General features: G+C 39.8%; 1 protein-coding gene and 1 pseudogene across 4 annotated transcripts in view; one reads left to right on the forward strand and one right to left on the reverse strand.

Moving 5' to 3' along the window:
- Positions 1–24309, forward strand: part of GRHL2 (grainyhead like transcription factor 2) — a 191880-nt gene that overhangs the window by 79055 nt on the left and 88516 nt on the right. For all 4 annotated transcript variants that reach the window (XM_010374178.2, XM_030937320.1, XM_030937322.1 and 1 more), the window contains exons 5-7: positions 10220–10275; positions 13581–13737; positions 17350–17461. In XM_010374178.2, coding sequence (XP_010372480.1) covers positions 10220–10275; positions 13581–13737; positions 17350–17461 — 325 coding nt within the window. The remainder of the gene's footprint in view (positions 1–10219; positions 10276–13580; positions 13738–17349; positions 17462–24309) is intronic.
- Positions 211–1889, reverse strand: LOC115899709 (annotated as a pseudogene).

A 24309-nucleotide genomic window follows, 5' to 3' on the forward strand; every position in this document is an offset into this window, starting at 1 on the left:
TTTACATAAGTACATCTGTCAGTAAAAATTTAACACTGAGATGCAATCTAATATCCATAATATCTGATGTTTTGTAGATGGAAATGTAGGAAAGATATGTTTAAATCACTTTTCATTTAAGTGACTTTATGTAAAAAATAATAATTTAGCAGTTCCAAGTCTCCAAAGGGCATTTTCAAATGTGCATAAAAGAAGTGGTTACAGAGATTTCTAAGAAGCATCTTCCACATCCACATCCTCTTGTAACTGTTGTACCATTTTCTCTTCCAACTGCTTCCCTTTGCCTGCAAGGGGGGCTCAGATAAGATGGATGTTTTGCTTGACTTCTTTGATATCCTGAACTTCATAGCTCTTTATTTTTCTTCAATTTGTTCATTATAAATTTAGCCTGGCATTTCTGTTTGATTTCTTCAACTCTCTTCATTGCATCAATAGTTTTATTCCATAGCTCTCACTGGTATTTGATAGGTTCATTTCCACGTTTTTCAAATTCAAATGAATTATACACTGTAAGCTCTTTACCAGCTGCTTTCTGGAATGCTTTGGTTCACCTAACTTTGTGAGGATTGCACTTCTTTTTGAAGTTTTTATGACGTTTAGACTTGCAGAATCTGAACACCTTGCAATTATTGTGGATGAACATCATGCCATGGCCAGGGTAGATGGTCCCTGAACACAACACTTCTTGATACACATGTTGAACATGTGTGGGTCCCCACAGACCAAACACCAAGCTTGAGACGTGATATGACTTTTATATATGGCGTGAGGTAAGGATTAAGACCCTTTTCTCCATACTGATATCCAGCCATACTGGTTTCATTTCCAGCATGGTTTATTAAAAAGATGATCTTGTATTTATTGAATTGCCTTGGGATCTTGCTAAAACAGCAATTTATGATATAATTGTTGGTACCTTTTCCAAATTTTGACCTAGAATATGTAATGTGTATTTTTATTAGCTCAGATCAGCTTCTTCACTGTTTAGGAGCACTGCCTCTGCATTCAAGATGAGGGTCATTGGTTCCCTATTTTTCAGCCCACCTGAGCCAATAAAAGACAATGGCAGAAGGAGAGAATGTGTGGTTTTCCAATTTCCTAAAGAGGAGCAAGTGTAGTGGCAGCATGATAATATCTTTAGCTTGCTGCCTATTTAATTTCCACTGGGGAAAAATGCAGCTACCTGAGCTTGAGATTTTATCTTTAAGTAATAATATTTAAAAATAATGAACATTTGATGGGTACTCACTATGTGCTGGGCGTCATCCTAAGTGATATATAAGCCTTACAAAAGCCCTTTGTGGTAGGTACTATTATTGTCATCTCTATATTCTAAATGAGGAAACTGAGGGTCAGAGAGCATAAGTATGCTCATGGTCATTTAGCAGTAAGTGGGAGAGATAGGACTCAACCTAAGATTTCAGGACCTAAATCCTTAACCATATGACTACACACTCAGAGAAGACTGGGGCCTTCTGATTCTCAATTGTTCCATTGCTTAAGACAGTGATTCACCAAAATCTTTTTAAAAATATCTGACTGTCCTTGATCCATCTCAGATTTTTTTTTTTTTTTATCTTTCAGGTAAGCAAAGAGTGCGAAAGGTTGGTGAGCAGGGACTAACTCTCCGCAAAGTTGCAGAGAGCAACTCTTCTATACTAGGTCATAGAAGTTGCACTAGCAGCCCTGCCACTCCTGGCACCAGTTATTTCTGAGTGCCTGCTATATTCTGTGGAATCAGGGAGTGACAAAAGTGACATATGATAAATTCTTTGTCCTTAAGAGGCTGTCGTATTTCTTGGGCTCTGGTAGCTTTATAATCAAACTTTCAATGCCCTTTAAATTTAAAAAATGGTCTTAAAATTACCTTTCTTAGCTTCCTGTATCATATTGCTTAAAATAGTTAATAAACTTTCTTTCTTTGTTTTTTTAAACTGAGTGAAGGATCTTGTAGAGTCTTTGGTATTGTTGATTATTTGATTTACTCTCAAGTAGTCAGAGGTGCTTCTGTAGAAAAGCAAATAACTGAAATTATCATTCCACAATCCCATGTGAGGTACATGCCTTTTCACCAAAAGATTGCCACTGATGTATTTTCTCACACAGTGTAGAAATATTCCATTAGTCACAGAATAGTGTATGGACGTGGTCCAATGTCAACGGAATCATCATGCTATTTGGGGGATGTGTTATCAGTTATGTTTGTATTGTAGATAAAGAGTCTTGTGAAAGGAAGCTATTGTATTTTGGGCTTTATTTTGAAGTAGATGAGAAAGTAAAGAAACATACCAGAAACTAAGTATAAAGACTGTTCCCACTGATTTTGGTGGAGCTGCTTTCCTTGTCTTGGAAATCAGTGTTTACATGGCGTATTGTATTTCAGCCTGATGTAAATTAAATTGAATGACCTACTATGATTGTTAGCTATTTCATTGCTAACTGGTTATAAGAATAAGTGGTTTCAGAGTAATTTCACCAAGAAAATTTCATTAAGGAAAATTTGTCTAAACTCGTTTATTCTAGGCAAACTATTAAAATATCTAGAACCCTTGTTGAATAATCAAATTTATTTTGCCATTTGATCCCAATTCTTCTGTGTGTATGTGCACATGCATGTGAAGTGTAGCAGGGAAGGGAGTAGTTTGTTTTAACTCAGGCTGGGATTTTTGAAAAGACCGTGGTAGCATTAAAAGTGCTTTAGACTGGAAGTGGTGGCTCATGCCTGTAATCCCAGCACTTTGGGAGGCAGAGGCAGGAGGATCATTTGAGCCCATGAATTAAAGACTAGCCTGGGCAACATAGTGAGACCCTGTCTCTACAAAAATATGAAATAAATTAGCCAGATGTGGTGGCATGCACCTGTAGTCTGAGCTGCTTGGGAGGCTGAGGTGGAAGGATTGCTTCAGTCCAGGAAGTTCAGGCTGCAGTGAGCTATGATTATGCCACTGCACTCCAGCTTGGGTGACAGAGCAAGGCCCTGTCTCAAAAAAAAAAAAAAAAAAAAAAAGCACTTTAATGGATGAATTTTAGCTAATTTGATCTACCTTTTATTCTACATCCTCTTTGTAATAACTTTTGGCAAGTACGTGTTGATTTATACTGGGTACTAGGCACTGTGGTGATGTGGAAGCTTAGGGCAAAAGGCATGCCTAGTTTCTGCTAGAAGCTTACAATCTGTCTGTATGTGTGAAGGGAAATAATGCTAGATGCCATTTACTGAGTTCTACTCTGTGTCAGGCACCAAGGCTTACTCATTTTACATCTAATCCTTACTACCATCCTACAAGGAAGGTGCATTATTTTTCCCATTTTACAAATGAAGAGACAGAGGTTCAGAGAGGTTAAGAAACAAACCGAAGATCATGCCACTAATAAGCAAAGAGTATAGTTGATAAATATACAATGGAGTGGTAATTAAGACCAAAAATGTGTTTTTTTTTTTTTTTTTTTTTTTTTTTGAGACGGAGTCTCGCTCTGTCGCCCAGGCTGGAGTGCTGTGGCCGGATCTCTGCTCACTGCAAGCTCCGCCTCCCGGGTTCCCGCCATTCTCCTGCCTCCGCCTCCCGAGTAGCTGGGACTACAGGCGCCCGCCACCTCGCCCGGCTCGTTTTTTTGTATTTTTTAGTAGAGACGGGGTTTCACCGTATTAGCCAGGATGGTCTCGATCTCCTGACCTCATGATCCGCCCGTCTCAGCCTCCCAAAGTGCTGGGATTACAGGCTTGAGCCACCACGCCCGGCCAAGACCAAAAATGTTTTAAGAAATATTTAAAAATTAAAAGATGGAAAGATTTTTTTATCAAAAATCATATAGATATGTAATCATAATAAGAAATCAAAATGGAAGGAAGAATTTGTTTATTCTGTACTACAGTTTTCTGTAAGTTAGTTAACAATAGTTTTTGGTTTAGGAACAAAGGAACACCAAGATCTCAGTGATTTAATACAATAAAGTATTATTTCTTGCTAATAAAAATACTGATGCATGTCTGTACAGCTCTCTTCCAATTAGTGACTCAGGAATCCAGGGGCCGTGTATCTTGTGACATTATCATCTCTGTGTGGTTTCTAGTATCTCCCCAGCAGAGGAAGGGAGGCCGTGGAGATGGCATACTGACTAGTAAAGTCATACTTTACTGACTTTAGTCATATTGACTAGCTGACCTGAAAACGGCGCAACTGCACCATCTCACATTTCATTGGCTAAAACTAGCCACATGATCAACCTAACTGCAAGAGGGCCAAGAAGTTTAATTCTCCCATTAGTCCTCCCATGTGCTCAAGAATTGAGAATTATTTATGAGTGAACATCAGACGGCTCTACTGTGTCTGATGTTCATAATTCAACTCCAGGCACATTATTTGTAGAATTAACATAGTTTGCAGAGCATCTTGAAATGAAAGCAAAGAATGACTATTTGTCATTATCTGGATAGATGTCTGATCATTAGTCCATTGATTTTATATTCATCTAGTCTGAAACTGGAAGTGATCCTGGATCTAAACCCTATCCAACTTGCTTGATTGACAACTGGTAGTCCATTATCCCCCACACATTTAAAGGATAAAATCTCAAAAATGTTGATTCATCTACTAAATTGGAACATGGCTTCACTTCTGATTAATGCACAGTTTTATTATGTTTATCTTAAACATATGATGCAGTGGCTATGATAACACCAAATTTCTATCATTTTGTTAATGTGTTTTAACATCAAGCAAAATTTTAGAAAATCTCTGGCATACACATTTTATAACTTAGGAAGATTTAAATCTCTCTATGTGTAGTCAAAGTTGATAAGACTGGATCACGCATTATTTAGATTAACAGGGCATTTACCCACCTCATGCATAGAACATCTATGAATATCCCAGTTCTGTTAAAGCTGTTATTTAACTTTGCAGCACCATTTGACACTGTTGATCACTCTTCCCTCTTGCAAATGCTCTTGGCTTCATATCCACAGCTTCAGTTATCAATCTGTGTCCAAAAGACCTTCCAATTTTATTCTCCAGCCTGGTCCTCTCTTCTGAACTAATAATCTTTATTATATCTAACTGCCCATTTGATTTTTTTACTTATCCCAAGTCTAACTTATGATCCTCCCCCATGTTCCCCTTGTGCTCTCCACCTTCATAAGTGGCACTGCCATCCTTCTGGTTGCTCAAGCTCTCCCTTCAGTTCATCTAATCCATTATCAATTCTATCAATTGTACATTCTTAACATCTCTGAAATTCATCCATTTGTCTCCACTGTACTTTACCATACTGGCCCAAGCTGTCACTATCTCTGGCCTCTAACACTGCCATTTCTACTTTTGTACACTGTACCTATGATAGTCTTTTCAATATGGAAATCTGATCATTCCACCCCCTCACTTAGATCCCACTGCTCTTCGGATAAAGATCTAATTTTTTTTTTTTTTTTTTGGAGATGGAGTCTTACTCTGTTGCCCAGGCTATACTGGTGCTATCTCAGCTCACTGCAACCACCGCCACCCGGGTTCAAGCGATTCTCCTACCTCACTCTCTGGAGTAGCTGGGACTACAGGCATGGCACCACCATGCCCAGCTAATTTTTGTATTTTTAGTAGAGACAGGGTTTTGCCTTGTTGGCCAGGCTAGTCTTGAACTCCTGACCTCAAGTGATCTGCCCACCTCGGCCTCCCAAAGTGCTGAGATTACAGGCATAAGCCACTGAGCCCAGTTAAAGATCTAAGTCTTTAACAGGTTTACGAGGCATTGCGGAGTCTGTGTCTCCAATGCTTCTCCCATCTTGTCTCATACAACTTTCCTCCTTCTATCCTCTGCTCTAGGCTCCAATAGGTTCTGTAAGCCTCATATGCCCACTTCTGACTCAGGACCTATGTGTATGTTGGTCCATGGGCTGGAACTGAGCTGTGTAATACCATAGCCACTAGCCAAGTGTGATTATTAAAATGAAATAAAATTAAGAATTCAGTCCATCAGTCCCACTGACTATGTTTTACATGTACATGCAGCTAGAGGCTACCATATTGGACAGTGGAAATATAGAACACTTCCATCATTGTACAAGACCCTATTGGACAATACTGTCCTAGAGTATTCTTTACTACCTTTCTATACCCTTCCTTCTGTGTAACTTCCTTAGGGAAGCCCTTTTTTTTTTTCTCTTACTCCAATTTCTACTGGACTCAGTTTTCTTTGTATCTAAATCCACCACCCCAGAGAGCACCACGAACACATCCGTAGTCAAAGTTACGCTTATTTAGCCTGCCTCAGCAGGAGACCCTTACCAGCATCTCAGTCAGGGAGAGTTGAGAGCTCTTCATAATGTTTGGGCATGTGCTGGATGAGTCCAAGGAGGGATTACAGAAGTGACAACCAGCTCTGAATTAGATACTGTCAAGATGTAGGGACACCCAGAAACTGGGTATCTCATGATCATTGTTCAGAAGGAGGGAGCATTATTCACCTTGTTATTGTGTTATTATCTCCTGGGGCTCTGTTGGAAGCACTGCTTACCTCCTGTCGACTTTATCCATGTTTCTCTGGAAGCATTGCACTCTGTTAGGAACATTAATGTTGACTGCCAGTGGTGCCAATGTTTGCTTTCTCATAGCAGTGAATGTGATAAGCTCATATAGAACTGTTGCTCTTCTTCAGAATGCCTGCACACAGTTTGTAGTTTTTAAAAATAAACAATTGTTTGATTAGTGTTTTTTCCTACTTGACCAGAAGCTTCATGAGAGCAGAGACATAGTCTCCTTTTGTTCACCGCTGTATCTGTAGCACTGAGCACAGTGCCTGATATAAAATAAATGTTCAGTAAATGTTTTTTCAAAGAGTGAATGAATAAATGATGGGACCTAAAAATTAGTGGCTAGTCAAAGACAAGAAATGGTTTAGCAATTTATGATTTCCGTACAGTTAAAGAAACATTGTCTTTTTGAGACATATTCTTACCAGATAGCTCGTTTCCACAACGCAAGAGAAAGAACAGAATTCCAATATTTGAGATTTAAATATGTTTACGATTGCCTGATGTCCAAGGTCCTTTAAGAGTAATCTATCAAATATATGTTATCATACCTTCTTTACTATCATTTTTCTGGGTTCAAATTTATAGATGCACTATATCAAGTCACAGTAAAATACAGTGATGTTGGCTGTCTGACTGCCTTTTGGCATTCTACAAATTATATTAATAGGTCTCCAAACAACTGTGGAAACTTGATAACTGTTTCCAGAACAACCTGAGCATTTTGGTTCTAATTCCTAATACTAATTCATTTATAGCCATGTAACCCATCAATATAATCAGGTCTCATCTAAAGGATGGTGATGTTTTCTAGGTACTCTATCCATTTAATTCTTTTAAAATTAGAAAGATAATGTAACAGAATTGAAGAAAAAATTTTCAACTTAATGAAAAGTAGTATCTAGGCTTGTAACATGGTAACTACAGTAGTCACCACTACTATAACATGGAACTAGGAAAAACATTTATTTTTTCACAGTTCTTATCCTCATGCATTTATGCATTGAAGTGGGATTCTGTATTTCAGCCAGCACATATTTGAATTTTTCTGAGTCTGAAGATTTGTAGTATCATACCTTCTCGCGCCATCTGGGGAATTAGAACCACAGAATTTACAAGTCCAATATGCTTTAGGAGGCTAGCCTATCCTCAGACTGCAGAAATCTATGGCATGGATGGTAATCCATTCTTGCCATGTATACTAATGCTGATTCACCATGGTTTGTATGGGTTACTGCATATTCCTTCAAGCAAAGACTTTGGAAATGCATCCGTGTCTCCAAGTCACTCCTTTAAATATTTTTTTCATCATATTACCTCCCACTCCAAAATTTTCTAATTCCTGACCATATTAAATGTAAATACATTTTCCTAAATCAGTCTGTCCAGTAGAACCTTCTGCAATGATGGAAAATTTTTTAATACTATCCAACGTTAGTCACTAGCCAATGTGTGAATGTAGTACTTGAAATGCGGCTAGTTGACTGAGGAACCGAAAGTTTAAATGTATCAATCTAATCAACTTAAATTTAAATAGCACATGGAGCTAGGGGCTACCATATTGGGCAGCAAGACCTAAATTTTCAAGCTCCTACTAAATAACCAGGCAAGGCCTGTGTCCTTGGTCTCATGTATGCACCACATTTGTAGTCATCATTTTTGTCTTGACTCATGGTGGCCTTCTCTTGCTTAGGTTACTTTCTCTCAGTTCCTTCAGTTAATCCAGGCTGTCTTTGGCTTCCAAGGGTCACAGTGAAGTTCACCAGCTCTATGAAATCCCCCTATAATTTTGCTGATCTTCCTTTCCTGGCAATGCCCATTCTATGCTTTTCCAGTCAAGACACATGAATGAATGATGATTCAACATAGACTTTCATATACAGTCATTTGCTGTATTTTAGTTTTTTTTTTTTTTTTTTTTTTTTTTTTTTAATGTGAATGTGTTGCATCCCCTCAACCAATTTTTATCTCTCTGAGGCCAGGACAGTGTCATATATAATTGTGTGTTTCTTCTGGCACCAAAGCAGATGGTGAAGCCCCAGAAAATTCCCATTGAATGCTTTGCTGATTACCTAATTGATTGCAAAAGAAACACAAATCTGTACCTTTGATTCTCTGTCATGATTATTTAATCAGCCAACAAGTATTTGGGCAATGTTCATGGGATTCGTCTGGGTAAAGTTCGAAGGGAAGATCATCTTCTTGAATTCAAGGAGTAAGACTGGATAAGAAGAAGGATCATAAATATGTATGGAAACTATGATATAAGGTATGCTGAATTCCAGAGATGATGGTTAGGGGTTGTGAGGAAGTTTGGAAAATAGCTGTGATAACATTTCTCCTTTAGAAGGAAACCCTTGAAATGCTGGTCAAAGAATGTAAGTTTATTGCACAGAAATGAGAGACAGGAAGGTTATTTCTTAGGACGAGACACTTGAAAAATGGTCATAGTGAAAGAACAAGATATGTGGTCAATGAAATGCTTTTTCATCTGCATTCTACAATATTCACTTCAGATCAAGAATTAGGGCTTTTGGTCATCTACTTTTGAAAAGGTTCTAAAACGTAGCAAAGCACATCCTATATGTACTGTGCATACAATTGAACATCTTGAGACCCAAGCTTCTTTGTGTGTAATACTAAACTTAGTTTCCCCAGAAAACCTACTCTTATAATATTGTGATAATGAAGATCCTTAGAGAAGGGCACTGAATAGGGTCAAACTATTACTTTATAATAGTATTTATACACGTACATAGTGCTCACTATGTACCAGGCTCTATTCTTAGTAACTTTTTTTTTTTTTTTTTTTTTTTTTAAGAAAATAGCGTCTTGATAGGCACTCCAGCCTATCACTCAGGCTGGACTCAAGTGATGTGATGGTAGCTCACTGCAGCCTTGAACTCTTGGTCTCAAGATATGCTCCCGCCTCAACTTTCTGGGTAGCTGGGACTACAGGCATGAGCCACCACACACAGCTAATTTTATTTTATTTTATATTTTGTCAAGACAGGTCTTGCTTTATTGTCCAGGCTGGACTGAAACTCCTGGCTTCAAGCAATTCTCCTGCCTTGGCCTCCCAAAGTGTGGGATTACAGGCATGAGTCACCATGCCCAGCCTATTCTTAGTACTTTTTAAAACTTATTTAATTCTTCTATTTATTACAATAAATAGAAGAAATTTTATAGATGAAGAAAATATAGCATTTGCCTCATTTTATATAGGTAGCAGGTAAAAGAGCTAGAACTTGACCCTAAACAATCTTGCTCCAGAAACTATGTTCTTAACCATTCTACTGTATTGCTTTTTGCTGTGCTATATGACCTCTGTGTAATTCATGTTCTATTAATTCAGAATTTATGACATTTGGAATAAGTGTTGGAGACAATAGCAAATGGCAGAGATGTATTATGTATTTGAGGAAACAGCTTCCAGTACCTCAAACACTGTAGGAACACCTGTGAACACGTGAATAACATACAAAGCACAAATGTGTTTTCTGTTGAGTGTAGCTCTAAGTGAGGAGGTGATAGGTGAGTTCTATGACTACTTTTGCTGTAGTTGAAAAACATAATATCAAATATATAACTTTCTTTTCTAGTGAGAGAATAAAATAGTTGGAATACATTTATTATTATCATTTTTGCATAATGACTTACCTACTTGTTTTAATTCCAATGACTCATATTTTGCAGAAATTTCGGAGTGCTTCAGTTGGGGCTGAGGAGTACATGTATGATCAGACATCAAGGTGAGTTACCAGGAGATGCATCCTTAGAAACTGATTAACTGATAACCCTTTAAATGTACCTTCAAGTTATACCTTTAAACCTTTTTTCTTTGTAAACTTTTAAAGAACAGTGTGATTTCCTTTGCCTCAGTGCTTTTTTCTTTATACAAAGGACTTCTATATCATTATTTCCAGTATTGACCAATTTTCTGGGGCCTACACCCCTTTTCTTCCTTCTGTTGGTTAGACATTCCTTCTTAGGTGTTCCTCTGAACCTCATACTCATGTGCTTCCAGCCCAACAAGTGTAATATGAAGCTCTATCTTTTTTTCTTCTTTCCCTCCTCTTCTACTTGCTTCACACCTGGTGTTCTGCTTTTATTTCCTATTGTGGCTAATGATGTAGCCATTTTCCAAGCCACCCCAGCTAGAGGTAAAGGATTTGGCTTCTTTTCTGTTGGACTTTCTCAGCACTTGCCAAATGCTGAATTGTTTGTTCCACTTGTCATCTCTTTTCCAAATTATCCTTGTCAACTTTCTCCTGAGCTATTGCAATACATTGGATCTCCCTGCCAACACTTCTTTTTTGTTCCACTGTGCACATAGCCAGCTACCAGCTATCATGCACTCAGGTGACTTCCATGTGCAGCAGTGTGAGTAGGATTGGGGATAAGATATAATCTCCCCTTACAAGAGGTCCATACACTTTTGGAGGAGACAAATGTGATGACAGACAAATTGAAAAACATTTGCTAAGAGATGAGTCCTGCTATGGAGATATATAAACAGAGTTAAATGGACCTATAGTCCTGCACATGTGTGTGGGAGTAGGAAGGTGTGTGGGGTTGAGGGCAAATATTCACAGGAAGTGGCATTTGAGCTGCATCTTGAAGGGTTAATAGCAGGTGTTTTCTAAGGAAAGAAGGAAGATTAAGAACATTCCAGGTAGAAGAGTCATGTTTTAAGACCTTGGTTATGCTCACGTCTGAAGACAGGAGAGAATGGCAGCTGGGCGTAGTGGCTCATGGCTGTAATCCAGCACTTTGGGAGGCTGAGGTGGGAGGATCACTTGAGCTCAGAAGTTCAAGACCAGCCTGGCCAACACAGTAAGACGCCATTACATTTAAAAAAATTAAAAAAGAGAGAGCAAGAAAGTGGCAAGGAATGAATTTATCTCCCCCATTTACAAAACTTACCAAGTATTTCATCATTTCAGGCAGAACTGAACTCAAATTCCTTATGAAGGTCATCAGGGCCCTCTATGTTTTGGTCCCTCTTTACTTAAAATCCCATCTCCCACTATGTTTCTTGCCCCTTTGCTTTTACGCATATGGCCCTCTTCCATTCTCTTGGTTTCCTCTTAAAGTCCTCTGGTTCCAATCTCAGGCTCCCCACTCATCCTTCCCAGATCATCTTATTTAGAATTTGGAGTGTGTTGTGGAGATGGGGCAGGAAGCAGGAGGCAGGGAAGACTAGACTTGAAATTGTCTTCTAAAATGTGGGAATAAGAGTCTAATTTGCATGCTGTAAATCCAAAGTACCATGTCAGCAGCTGCCAGGCCAGTGGGAAGAGCAAGGACCTAACCAGTGACTTGACCTAGTTTCTCTTTCCACTGCTGCCATGGTCCAGCAGAGTGAGCACGTCTCTTAGCCTCCCCTTAGCTGCGAAATGAGGAAGGTGGGCTGAATCTCAGGTTTTTATCCTGTGTTATGGGCAGGCTTGATGGACACAAATCCCTGAAATTATATTAAAAATCGTTTGTGTTCATAAGTGTCTTTATCTGGGAAGGAAAGTTCACTGCTTTCTTCATGTTTTCAAAGCAATCTGTGCCCTAGACAAGACGTAAGCTACTGGTCTAGGTGATTCCTAATATCCTGTCTGGGTCTAAAATGCTATGATTCAGTGGCACTGCATTGAAATTGCTTTTTCAGACAAAATGACAATGGAATCAGTTCTGTTTTGAATGATTTATTTCCCAACTTCTTTTAAGACACATATTCTGGAATTTGCTTAGTTTATTAGCTTAAGCCTAAGATTTTTTATCATAAAAGGGGAATATTATTCTGCCCTTCAGATTTTTTTGTCATCATAAAAGTTCAAAAATAAATAAAACATTACAGAAATATTTAACATAGAAAGCAAGAACCCCCCATAATCCTGTCAGGAAGCCATTTTCAGAGACAAAGTTTGAGTCATTTTTGTGCCCAGCCTTCCAAAGACTTTGAAATAAAAGAGCTAAAAAAATAAACTCAATGGAGAGTTTCTGATGATCTAGAAAATACGCAGTGTTTGTTATTGGATTGTCACTGTGTGCTGTCCTGCAGTATAGCAGAAATAAATATTTCTGAATGAATGTGTTAAACAAAAAATGATTGTGGTTCATACCTGTTGTGTTATTTTAAATAATTGATATTCTCTTTGAAGTTGGGAAAAATCAGTGTTTATCTTTTGTAAATTATATCATGTTTTTAAAAAAATATGAAGGACACTATTTAGAGCAGGGATCTGCACACTTTTTCTGTAATGAACTAGAGAGTAAGAATTTGAGGTTTAGCAGGCTATCATCTCTACCACAACAACTCAACTTTGCTGTTGTAGTACGAAAGCAGTCATAGACAATATGTAAACAAGTGAGTGCAGTTGTGTTCCAATAGACTTTATTTACAAAAACAGGCAGTCAGATGGATTTGGCCTATGGGTCATCATTTGCAAACCCCTGATTTTGAACAACCCTGCCATGAGTTCTTCTGCAGGCTTGAAAGCAAGAAGCAAAAGACCAAAAGTACTCCCTGTTATTAGGGAACTAGATTCTCAGGTGAATGTTTGAGTTTTGGATTTTCATGTTTTGAGATGCTTTATAGTAAGATACAGCAATCTGTAACACCTTGGTTAGACAACAAAACAAAACAAAAAAAGGTTAGGTATATACATGAATTGAACAAAATTATTTATTTCATTGTTTTGTTGTTAGGGTAAAAATGGCAAATTCTATTCATTCTTAAGCTTCGAGCATTACCTAATTGCCAGCTAAGATTTACCAGGGGTTCTCCTGGTAGAGCTTTTTCTTGCACAATTGGCCAGGCACATCGTGGACTTTCTCCCCTTCCAAACCATCTGGTTTATGGGCCACTATTAGAAATGTTGTATACGTTGCACTAGCAATGACCTTTGGTCTGGTCTCATCTCTTTTGCCATATGCTGTGTTTTGTCTCTAAAACAGTAAACATTGGTTAATATTGATGTGAAATGCTATTGATGTGAAATTGGTCAAAAAAGCAGAAATGTCCAAGTGAGTGGATCTGACCGCTGTTTGTTTTCTTTCACAGTGGCACGTTTCAGTACACCCTGGAAGCCACCAAATCTCTCCGTCAGAAGCAGGGGGAGGGCCCCATGACCTACCTCAACAAGGGACAGTTCTATGCCATAACACTCAGTGAGACCGGAGACAACAAATGCTTCCGACATCCCATCAGCAAAGTCAGGGTAGGGGCCACATTTCTCAGATAAAGTACAAAGGAATCCAGTGAATGGAATGGCTACCTCACAGCCTTGTGGAATGGCATGGGAAAAAAGATAAAACCTTCAACATAAATAATTCTAGAACGAATGTCAGAGGGTTGGGGCAAGAGCACTTACTGGCTCGTAGTTTATCATTGTAATCAGTAACCAGTAAATTTCAGGGAAGGGACGTGGTTGGAACATGCTGTCTGACTGTATCCGAGGAATTTTCCCGTTTCACTCACTGCTTATGGCTTCCTCATTGTGGTTGTTTTCAATCAATTGATCATAATTTTTCAAGTAAGTAGCTGTAAGTCAGAACCCCTCTGTGGGTGAGAAAGAGCTGTGTTCTATTCTGTAAAGGAAAATGCAGTTCACTCTGAATCCCTGGGCCCAGTGGAACTTGGTTTCAAAGCCTTCTGCAGCCCAGTGCTTTCTCAGGGTTCCAGAGACAAGGTACGATCCCCACCAGGAGTCACTTGGGGGAATTTGCAGATTCATGAGTGTTAGTTCTACTTGTGGGAAATGCAACTGGCTCTCCCTTCTCTGGAAGCCTGCCAGCTTCTGGCGTACTTGCTACTGCCAAGAAGGGAGAGGACCGGTAATCCTTCTCTACTGAAAATGAAAATGATAGCACAGCTCTGAAAAGAGGTGGAAGGACTTTCCTGATCTGTTGTAAAATGATTTATGCTGTTGTGTCCATGGTGCCCAGCCCACCTTATTTTAGTCACAGCTCCCTCCTCCTAACCACTTCAGAACACTTAAGAAAGGAGCACATGGTGTGCCTACAGCGCCACAACTCGGGCACACCCCCCAGTGCAGGTGGGGCACAGGTTCCACACAAGGCTGAGCTCACTGCAGTGAGAAAGTTGTGTGCGCATCAGGAGAATTACTAAGTTCTAACGCTGTAGTCAAGACTGCAGTAGAGAATATGCCATCATAATAATAATAGCAAGAGTCATAAAATAACAATTTATATTTATTATCTTCAAGCGCCAGGTATTGTATTAGGTACCATCTGTCTAGTAACTCATTGAAACTGACAACAACCCTATGAAAAAGGCACTATTGTTTTTATGATATTACAGATAAGGAAACTGGGTGATAAAGTTTCAGAAGCTAGTAACTGGCCAAGGTTACATAGCTAAAAGGCAAGGGAACCAGGATCCACCCCAGGCCATCAGACTCCTGAACCCAACTCTCTTTACCATGAGGTTGCATTGTGTTAAGCAGCATGGAGGGCTGAAGGCAGGCAAATGTTAGCCTGGATATATTTCTCTCTGGATATGTTTCCTATAAATTACATCCTCCCCCTCTCGTATATGAGCATCTGGTAAGAAGACGCTGAATAAATTTGCTTTTTTTTTTAAGCCTTATAAATTCCAAGTGTTAGTATAACTCGTATACACCCTCTTAACACCATTATCATCAACCTGGAAAAAATGGTGGGTGGTTAGTATTCTAAGGTCACGACAAGAGTTTGGAGTACAGGGACTTTCCCAAGAATTCTACTTTGCTGAAATCATGAAAATAATTTAATAAGAAAATTTTATTTCTTTATGTTCCATTTTGGCTGAAATGAAGAGTCTCCCCTTTTTTGTAAGGACTTCAACCTCCACCCTTGGAGACTAAGTTGGCACCTCTCAGAGTGGCTCTTTCTTAACTCCCCAGCTCTGGGGCAGGAAGGAGAAATGTGTTTGTAACCTACCAGCATTTATTTCTGAGAACAGTGTTTCATTCCAAGTCAAAGCGTGTAGGGCGTGGTAACAACAGTTTCAAACTGCTTTTTTCTTTATCATTGAAGAAATAAATTTCCATACCAAGAATATGCCATTATTTATGCTAATTTAGACACTTGCCAGAAAAAATATTACTTTAAATGTTATTGTTATTTTGAGACAGAAATAAATACCAGGAAGCCACGCAGTAAGCTTTTACACATAAATGGAAAAGTTTGAGGCGTGGCAGAGGGTAGAATGAAAAGCTGGCTGAGCTCATAGTTGCACCAGCACAGAGAATGGTTTTTCTTTGTTGTCATGTATCCAGTGCCTTTGAAGATCACACTGCTTGTGAATTTGAAACAATATGGATACATATTTCTACACCGTTTTCCTAACAAACATCTGCTTTCTTGTGTAAAAATTGTTTACACATACTTTAGGCAAGAGCCAGATTTCGAAGTGACAGCCAGCCACCAGCATGTATTTACTGTCTATTATTCGTCAGGTGCCAGAGTGAATGGCAGACACTGTTTCTGTCCTTGCTAAGTTTGATGTTAATTGGGAAGACATTGCCATTGGCTGAATAATTGTAAATAAGTAAATGATAACTAATGTGTAAACTGCTACAAAGGAGAAGGTTGTTTTGGTTTTGGTTTTGGTTTTCGAGACAGGGTCTTGCTTTGTCACCCAGGCTAGAGTACAGTGGCATGATCACTACTCATTGAAGCCTCAACCTCCCAGGCTCAAACGGATCCTCCTGTCTCAGCCTCCCAAGTAGCTGGGACTTCAGATGTGCACCACCATGCCTGGCTTTTTATTTTATTTTATTTTATTTTATTTTATTTTATTTTATTTTATTTTATTTTATTTTATTGCAGAGACAGGGTCTCACTATGTTCCCCAGACTGGTCTTGAATTTCTGGACTCAAGAGATCTTCCCACCTCAGTTTCCCAAAGTGTTGGGATTACAGGCATGAATTACCCGGCCTAGCCCTAAGAAGTTCTTAAGGAATGAAAGTCCATGAAATATTTTTCTGGAACAGTAGCAAGGTGCCTAAGAAGTGTTTTGGATGTGCAGTGAGAGGAGGAGTATTCCTGATACTGTAATTAAAGGGTTTTATTTGGAAGAGGGTTGTTTTTGGTACTGTCTCCATTTCGTAAGTGACGGTGAATTAATGTGTATTTAGTTTAATGAGGCTGTTTATAATTTAGAACTGAAAAGAGTTTTGAATTCTTATTTCTGCAAGATATAATTAGTTTCTCAAGCTCATTTTTAAAGTACATTCACATTAGATTTAAATAGATATCATAGTTGCTCTTGTGTTTTTCGGTGTATGAAATATCTGTAGTTTAGATCTATGTTCACCAGTACGAATTTGTCTTTTAGCATCTTCCTCATTTCCTTGGTATTTTTCTCATTAATTTTGATATTCCAGCCTGAGGCACTTCATTAGACCACAAACAGATGTTTGCTTCTTTACAAATGGCATCACATTTTATGTTTAAGGAGTAAAAATTTCAAAAGAATGCTTGTTTCCAATGCAAGAAAAAAAATATTTGGGTGGGTTTCTGTTGACCTCACAAAATGATACATTTGCTGATAAATGGTTGATCTGGTTGTTTATAACCTCCTGGTAAAACTGATGTAGGACTCTTTTTTTTTTTTTTTCCTTCATGCTGTTCTTATTTTTCAATCATTTTTTGAGTAGGTCCATTTTATAACAAAACAGACCATACAACCAAGCTTGTCTGGGCTTTTCTAAAGCCAGAAAAGCAACATGACACAAAAACACCTCTGGTAGAACTTCCAGAACTGGAGACTGAGGCAACAGAAGCACTGAACAAAAAGTAAGCTCCACGATTCTCCCCTCTGCAGAGTGTGGTGATGGTGGTCTTCAGTGAAGACAAAAACAGAGATGAACAGCTCAAGTACTGGAAATACTGGCACTCTCGGCAGCATACGGCGAAGCAGAGGGTCCTTGACATTGGTAAGTTGACCTTGACTTCCCTGTATAATCCTCGATAAACTGACATGTTGTCTCGATGCCAAGGGGAGCCCGGCACAGTAATCACAGCTGGAGCCACAGAGCTCTTGTGATGTGCCAGGCACGAGTCTATGTCAGGACATTCAGTGCAGATCAGACTGAGTAACCAAAATCAGGCTAAGCCGAGAGCAAAGCATTTTCTATTCTATGAAAGTCAACTGTGTCTCATAAAATCATAGTCATATATTTAGATTTGCAATGACCATTTCAATTCCTAAAACGTGTTTTCATGGCCTCTCCATTTGAACCTAATAGGTAGTCAGCAGGTCGGATGAACCCTTATCCCTGTGACATAAATAAACTCAAGCTCATGTGACCCTAAAGGCATTTGGCAAAGGTCACGTGACTGCACAGTGAGTTTCTAGTTCCCTGTCCAGTGTTTTTTCCATTTCAACACACTCCTAATGTATGCAATGCTAGGTGGTCAGGCAAGTGAACCGTTTAAAGAAGAAGTGAATCTGCCAAGAGTCTGTATACCCCTAAACATGAGGTCTGTTCTGTACAGACCAGCAGCCCCCTGGATGGCACATCACTCGGGGTTCAGTCTGGAAGGCAACACCCATGCCCAGTAATTCACTGGGCATGAGTTCATTGCCAAGGTTGGCGAGGCTGAAGGCACAATGAGACAACTCAGCTATTACCTGCAGGGCTGGAGAATCAAAGGGAGGAGGAGGTGGGTGTTGGAGGAGCCACCCAGCAGGAGCTGGGACCACAGAGAGAGCTGCTTTCCAATGGGAGATGAAAGCACAGCAGAATCGCTGCCAGAGACATTCTCAATGCCAAGAGGGAGGAGAAGAACTGTCCTGGCTTCTCTCTGCCTCCTGATCTCCTGCCAGTGCCTCCCATTGGCAGAATTTAACTCAGAGTCAGAGGGCACATTAACCCAGAAAGTGCAGTTTGCAGAATCAACCTGTGAGATGCAGAGCAAAGCAGGGGAAGTCAGGGAATAGATCTTAAAGGCTCCAAAAATTACTTAAAAACAGACAGTAATGTATGTGTTTCCAAATAATTTTAAGACTGTTTCCATAAGCAGTAAGTCATTTCTCATTTGTAGACTTTATTACTCCATTTTGCTGACTAAGATGCTGCAGTCCAAATGAGTGTGGGCTAAGTGAAGGTTCCTATCATGTTGGGTATGAAAAGGTATTACTGAGCCTTGCAAAGGACGATTACTTTGATTTCTTACACACTGCAATGAGGACTTTTCAGATCTTCCATTTCACCCTGGCTAGGACTCCTTGACCACAATGGCAGAGTTTAGTGACTAGGATAGGGTCAGAGACTCACCGTAGAAGATATTGGAACTAGTTACTGGTTTTTCTTACAAAATAGTTAAGCCACTCCTCACCCCTGCATCACACACATACACCTATTGTATTAACTAGTCAAACATATTTATCGAATAAACAAGGAAACTGGGGCCTAGGAAGGCTCACTGGCCTATATCACATGACTCTCCCTCAGATAATTAGTGCAACAACCGGGATAAGATCTGCCTTCCTGACCTGGGTTGATAAACTAAACCAAGACCTGGTGACTAGGACGGGGGTTGGGGATACTTGCCTTAACCTGTTTAGTTAAATCTGCATAGAGCAGAGGAACAATTTTATTTTATTTAAAAAGTTAGCCTTATAATTATTACCGAAGAAAATGAAAGGAGCAATTAAAGAGAAATATGGAGTGGGTCCAAATAAGGCAAATAATAAAAGCATTTTACTGGTATACCTGTTGATCCAACTTTGATATCGTTACAGGGTTTACTTTTCTGAGACTAGAATGGTTTCTCAGATCTTCAAATCTTCAAATCTTCTCTTCTTTATCATCTCTTGCCTGCCTTCAGACTTTTCTTTCTGTATACACGTGTGTCCCCATAGACACACACATGCTTTGTCTCTGAGATTTGTGACATTTACTTCATGGGTAGCTGGGTTACTTGCTTACAACCTGAGAACAAGGCATTAAATCCATCAGTTAGCTTCAATGAGACATGTATTTTCTGAGCACAGTCTCTACCCCAACTTCAACTTGACATCTGCTCACATAGAGTGAGAAAATATGCAAAAATCTCATTTAATTCATTCTTCTGCTAGATTAAAAAAATCAAATCATGCATTTCTCTGCCAGTGGGTTGTAAACACCATTTCCCATGTAAAGGAGCGCCAATGGTGTCCTGGCACATATGTCTGACTGTTGCACCATCATCTGCTTTAACTCTGGAGTGTGATGTTGAGAAAGTCTCTGAGGTCACCCCTTGTCTCCACTAGGAGTATCATGGAAGGTTATCAGTGCCTGCACAGGGTGAAGGAAGGCAGAGAGTAGGTGGGCCATACATTTACCAATTTTGGTTAGGAACCTACTAATGGCCTAAACAATAAAATAAAAAAAGAAGTATCCGGAATTATTTGATGCATTTCTTTTTCGAAACCTCCGTGAAGCTGGAGGTTAAACTCAGGGCTCAAAAGTCGCAGTTCCCAAATCTCCACCAGCATCTGTGGTCTGCAGATCCAACCAAGTCAGCCAGGCAGTGACCCTGAAGCTGGAGTTAGAGACCAAGATGAGGGCCCCTTAGCTAAAGCAAGGGTTATTATTTTTAAATTGATACATAATAATTATACATACTTATGGAATACCTGTGATATTTTGATACAGGCATACAATATGCAATGATCAAATCAGGGCATTTAGGATATCCATCGTCTCAAGCATTTACCATTTATTTGTGTTCAGAATATCTCAAATCTTCTCTTCTAGCTATTTTGAAATATACAATAAATTATTGCTAACTATAGTCACACAGCTCTGCTGTTGAATGCTGGAACTTATTCCTGCTATCTAACTGTGTTTGTACCCATTAACCAACCTCTCTTCATCCCGCCCTCCCCGTCACTCTTCCCAGCCAGGGTGACCTCAAGGGATCTGCCTGCCTTGGCCTCCCAAAGTGCTGGGATTACAGGCGAGAGCCACTGCACCTGGCCAAAATAACCCATTTTCTTGTTTAAAAGCCGAGATGCTAAGAAGGAAGAATTTTATGCAAGGTCACACATGTGATAAGTGGTATGTAGGTGGGATAGAAACCCAAGAATGCCAACATGTGCACCATTTTTTATTTTTATTTATTTTATTTATTTGTTTACTTATTTATTTATTTTTGAGACGGAATCTCACTCTGTTGCCCAGGCTGGAGTGCAGTGGCACAATCTCTGCTCACTGCAACCTCCGACTCCCTGGTTCAAGCGATTCTCCTGCCTCAGCCTCTCGAGTAGCTGGGGCTACAGGCACATGCCACCATACCCAGCTAATTTTTTGTATTTTTAGTAGAGATGGGGTTTCACAGTGTTAGCCAGGATGGTCTCGATTTCCTGACCTCGTGATCTGCCTGTCTCGGCCTCCCAAAGTGCTGGGATTACAGGTATGAGCCACTGCACCCTGCCATTTAAAAAAAAAAAACAATTATTTGAAGCCCTCTCTCCACCATATACCGCCTTTGTATTCCAGCCTCTAGCCAGTTCTTGGCATCCACTAGGCCGTCTACATGGAGAGTGGCTGATTTACAGACGTCCTCATTCTTGGTCTGTGCCTTCCTCTCCAGATGTGGAGGATGTTTTGCAGTCTGAGTGGTGGACCTCTTGGCTCCTGCTGGTTCTGACACTGGTGGAAGCCAGTTTGATATGTGGTTCTTGTACATTGGGTCATAAACTGTTTGGCAGAAGTTGGGGGCAGGGGAAGAAAACATTAGCAATAAGCTCTAACTTGATATAAGTAAACCAAACAAACCCAGGCCCAAGTGGATTCTGCTGCTTTTCAAAACACATAAGCAAAGTCCTCTAAGTCTCACAAGTTCATTCTTGTGAGCTCCTTGAATAACAACAATTATTCAAGGTCATAAATAAGTTTACATTCTGCAGTCCCAGGAGCATTCCTGTATCAGTTATACCTCCTGTGTGGAATAACCACTTAAATTAAATTTGCAGTTTGATTTCCTCTGAGTGAGAAAGCCCCTTTAAAAGAAGACATGGAGTTAGGAATGGCCCCATATTAGTTAACACCGGTTTCAGGAGAAGCATAGTTATTCCACATTCATTCTGCAAAAGTTTACTGAATACCTACTATGTGCCAGACCCTTTGTTAGGCACTGGCAACACAAATATAATTAAGGCAGAGCCCTGTACTCAAACTGCTCAAGACTAGGGGCAAGAAGATGACTAGCTGAGATACCACGTGGTAAGTGGCAGCATAGAAAAGTGCTTCCCAGAGAAGTTTCTGAGACTCATCTGAAAGGATAACTAGGGCATGCGAGGTCAAAAAGGTAGGGAAGGGTGCTGCAAGTTGTGCAATAGCACATTCATAGGTACGGTAATCAAGACAAACAAAAGTGGGACTGAGGCCTGGTGTGGTGGCTCACGCCTCTAATCCCAGCACTTTGGGAGGCCGCGGTGGCCAGATCACCTGAGGTGAAAAGTTCCAGACCAGCCTGGCCCACATGGTAAAACCCCATCTCTACTAAAAATACAAAAATTAGCCAGGCATGGTGAAACCCCATCTCTACTAAAAATACAAAAATTAGCCGGGCATGGTGGCAGGCACCTACAATCCCAGTTACTCAGGAGACTGAGGCAGAAGAATCCCTTGAATCCAAGAGTAGAGGTTGCAGTGAGCCCAGATCACACCACTGCACTCCACCCTGGGCAACAGAGCAAGACTCTGTTTCAAAAAAAAAAAAAAAAAAAAAAAAAGGGACTGACAAATTATTTAATAAAGTCTGATAACACTATTAGCCAAGGTGGGAAGGGTGAATACTCTCATACATGCTAGTGAGACTGCTAGTTGATTTGACCCATGCAGAGAGTAGGGTGAAGGAAGAAAGTACATGGGGCTGTGGAAAGGCTTACATTTTTTAAGGGGATCTTAGAATGGCAGGGAGATGAAGCATAGATGGAATTTTCTGGTCTCAAACTCTAAAAGAAACCCTGGTTAAGCTGTTTTTATGTGTCACAGGCTGAAGCCCTGGGTCCCCAGTGGAGGCTGACTGAGCCCAGGGAGGATTCTAGGGGTCCACAGACCCAGAAGGCTCTGAGTGTTAGAGGTTCATTGATTCTTGACACCTCAGTCCTGGTGGCAAACCTCAGAGCTGCGGGTAGAATGTTAGGAAATGCTATTTGAGTTCTTTTGCGATCACCCACCTCACCGTGTTTGCAGATGAACGTCACTAAGCCAGAAGTGGAGCTCAGAGTTTCTTGCTCTTTGTTGCTTTAACAGTATCTTGGCTCTACAAAGTCTTGTTTGACAGTTTTGTTGGGGAGATATTCAAGTGTGTGTGTGTGTGTGTGTGTGTGTGTATTTATACTTTTTTATACTGAGGTTTAACATGAATATCTTGTTTAGCCATGTTTTTCTGTTGTTGAATGAAGAAGATTTTAGAGATCCAAGATGTGTAAGAGAGGGTAATAATAGAAATTATACCTGCAAATTGCCATTCATCCAAGTGGCTGTGTTACATTTGCACATCAGTCCTCCCAGAACTTTAATAAGGACAGACAGTAGAGAATGTGCAGAAGTAATAGTCAAATAGAATACTGTGATAAAATGAACTTTTTCTGGAATGAGTTGCAGTGCTTGATATTGGAGGCTTTGGATAACCATTGGGGTTTTTTGGCAGGTTTGTAATGGAATATCTGTGTTTTAGGGAGGTAATTCTGAGCCAGCATGTGGGATGGATGCAGTGAGGGATGGACTGGCAATAGAAGACCAGCAATAGCCAGGCAGAAGACTGGGATTGGAGGCATGAATTGCAAAGGGGAAATACAAAATTAACCCAGGACTGAGAGACAAACTGTAGAGCTGATAGAGCCTTGATGACTGATTGGCTGTGGGGGATACAGGGGAAGAAAAAGATTATGAAGAAAAGCGCAGCTTTGCTAAATGGTTGGATGTCCTCCCCAGAGGCAGGGGAGACAGAAGGAGCAGCATGGCCAAGTGTTGGGGGAATGGAGGTTGGCCAGGTACTGAGTTCAGCCAGTGGCGTGTTGATTTTGAGGCACCGTCTACACACAGAATAGTCTGGGAGTTTCCCAGGACTTATTTGCACCGTGGAGTTACCCTGTTTTGCACAGTGTGTGAGCCATTTAAAAAATCTTTAAAATGGATCACAAATAAAAACGTTAACTGGACTAGGTATCAATCAAATCTCCTCAAATAGTGGATAATTTCAAAACCACGTTCTCTGGAAGGCATATTTTTCTATTTGTTACCTTTCAAACAGGGAAGGGAAATTAGAAGAGGAGGTTCAACAACCAACATTAACTTCAGAGAGTGAAAGCCAGAAGCTACAACAGTTAATTGGTAGCACATTCATATATAACTTCTCCCTACGGAAGAGAACTAAGAATTCCTTTACTACTTTCTGGTGCAGATGTTCCAAAATAATGCATGTAACAGTTCTTGTGCTTTCAGAATGGGCAGTACAGGTTGTGATGTAATGAGCCTGATTCCATAAACACATCCAAATAAACATCATTACTTTATAGTCACATCCAGTGTAAGCATTATTGATACAAGGTTGTAGTTAATTATGAAATAAACTGTATGCCCTTTTTTCAATGTCTGTCTTTAATGTTGGTTTGCAGTAATCTTTCCTGTATCAGGATTTATTAGTTACATTGTTAATATTAATCCTGTAGATTTCCATGGTAATTAGCAGGCAATTAGAGTACAATTTCAGTTATTAGCATGTGATTATAGGATTTTCGTCTGTGTCCTAATACAAATCTATTTCTTAAGAGTTAGTGTTTAAA

Source organism: Rhinopithecus roxellana, chromosome 9, assembly GCF_007565055.1.
Source record: "Rhinopithecus roxellana isolate Shanxi Qingling chromosome 9, ASM756505v1, whole genome shotgun sequence".
NCBI lineage: Eukaryota > Metazoa > Chordata > Mammalia > Primates > Cercopithecidae > Rhinopithecus > Rhinopithecus roxellana.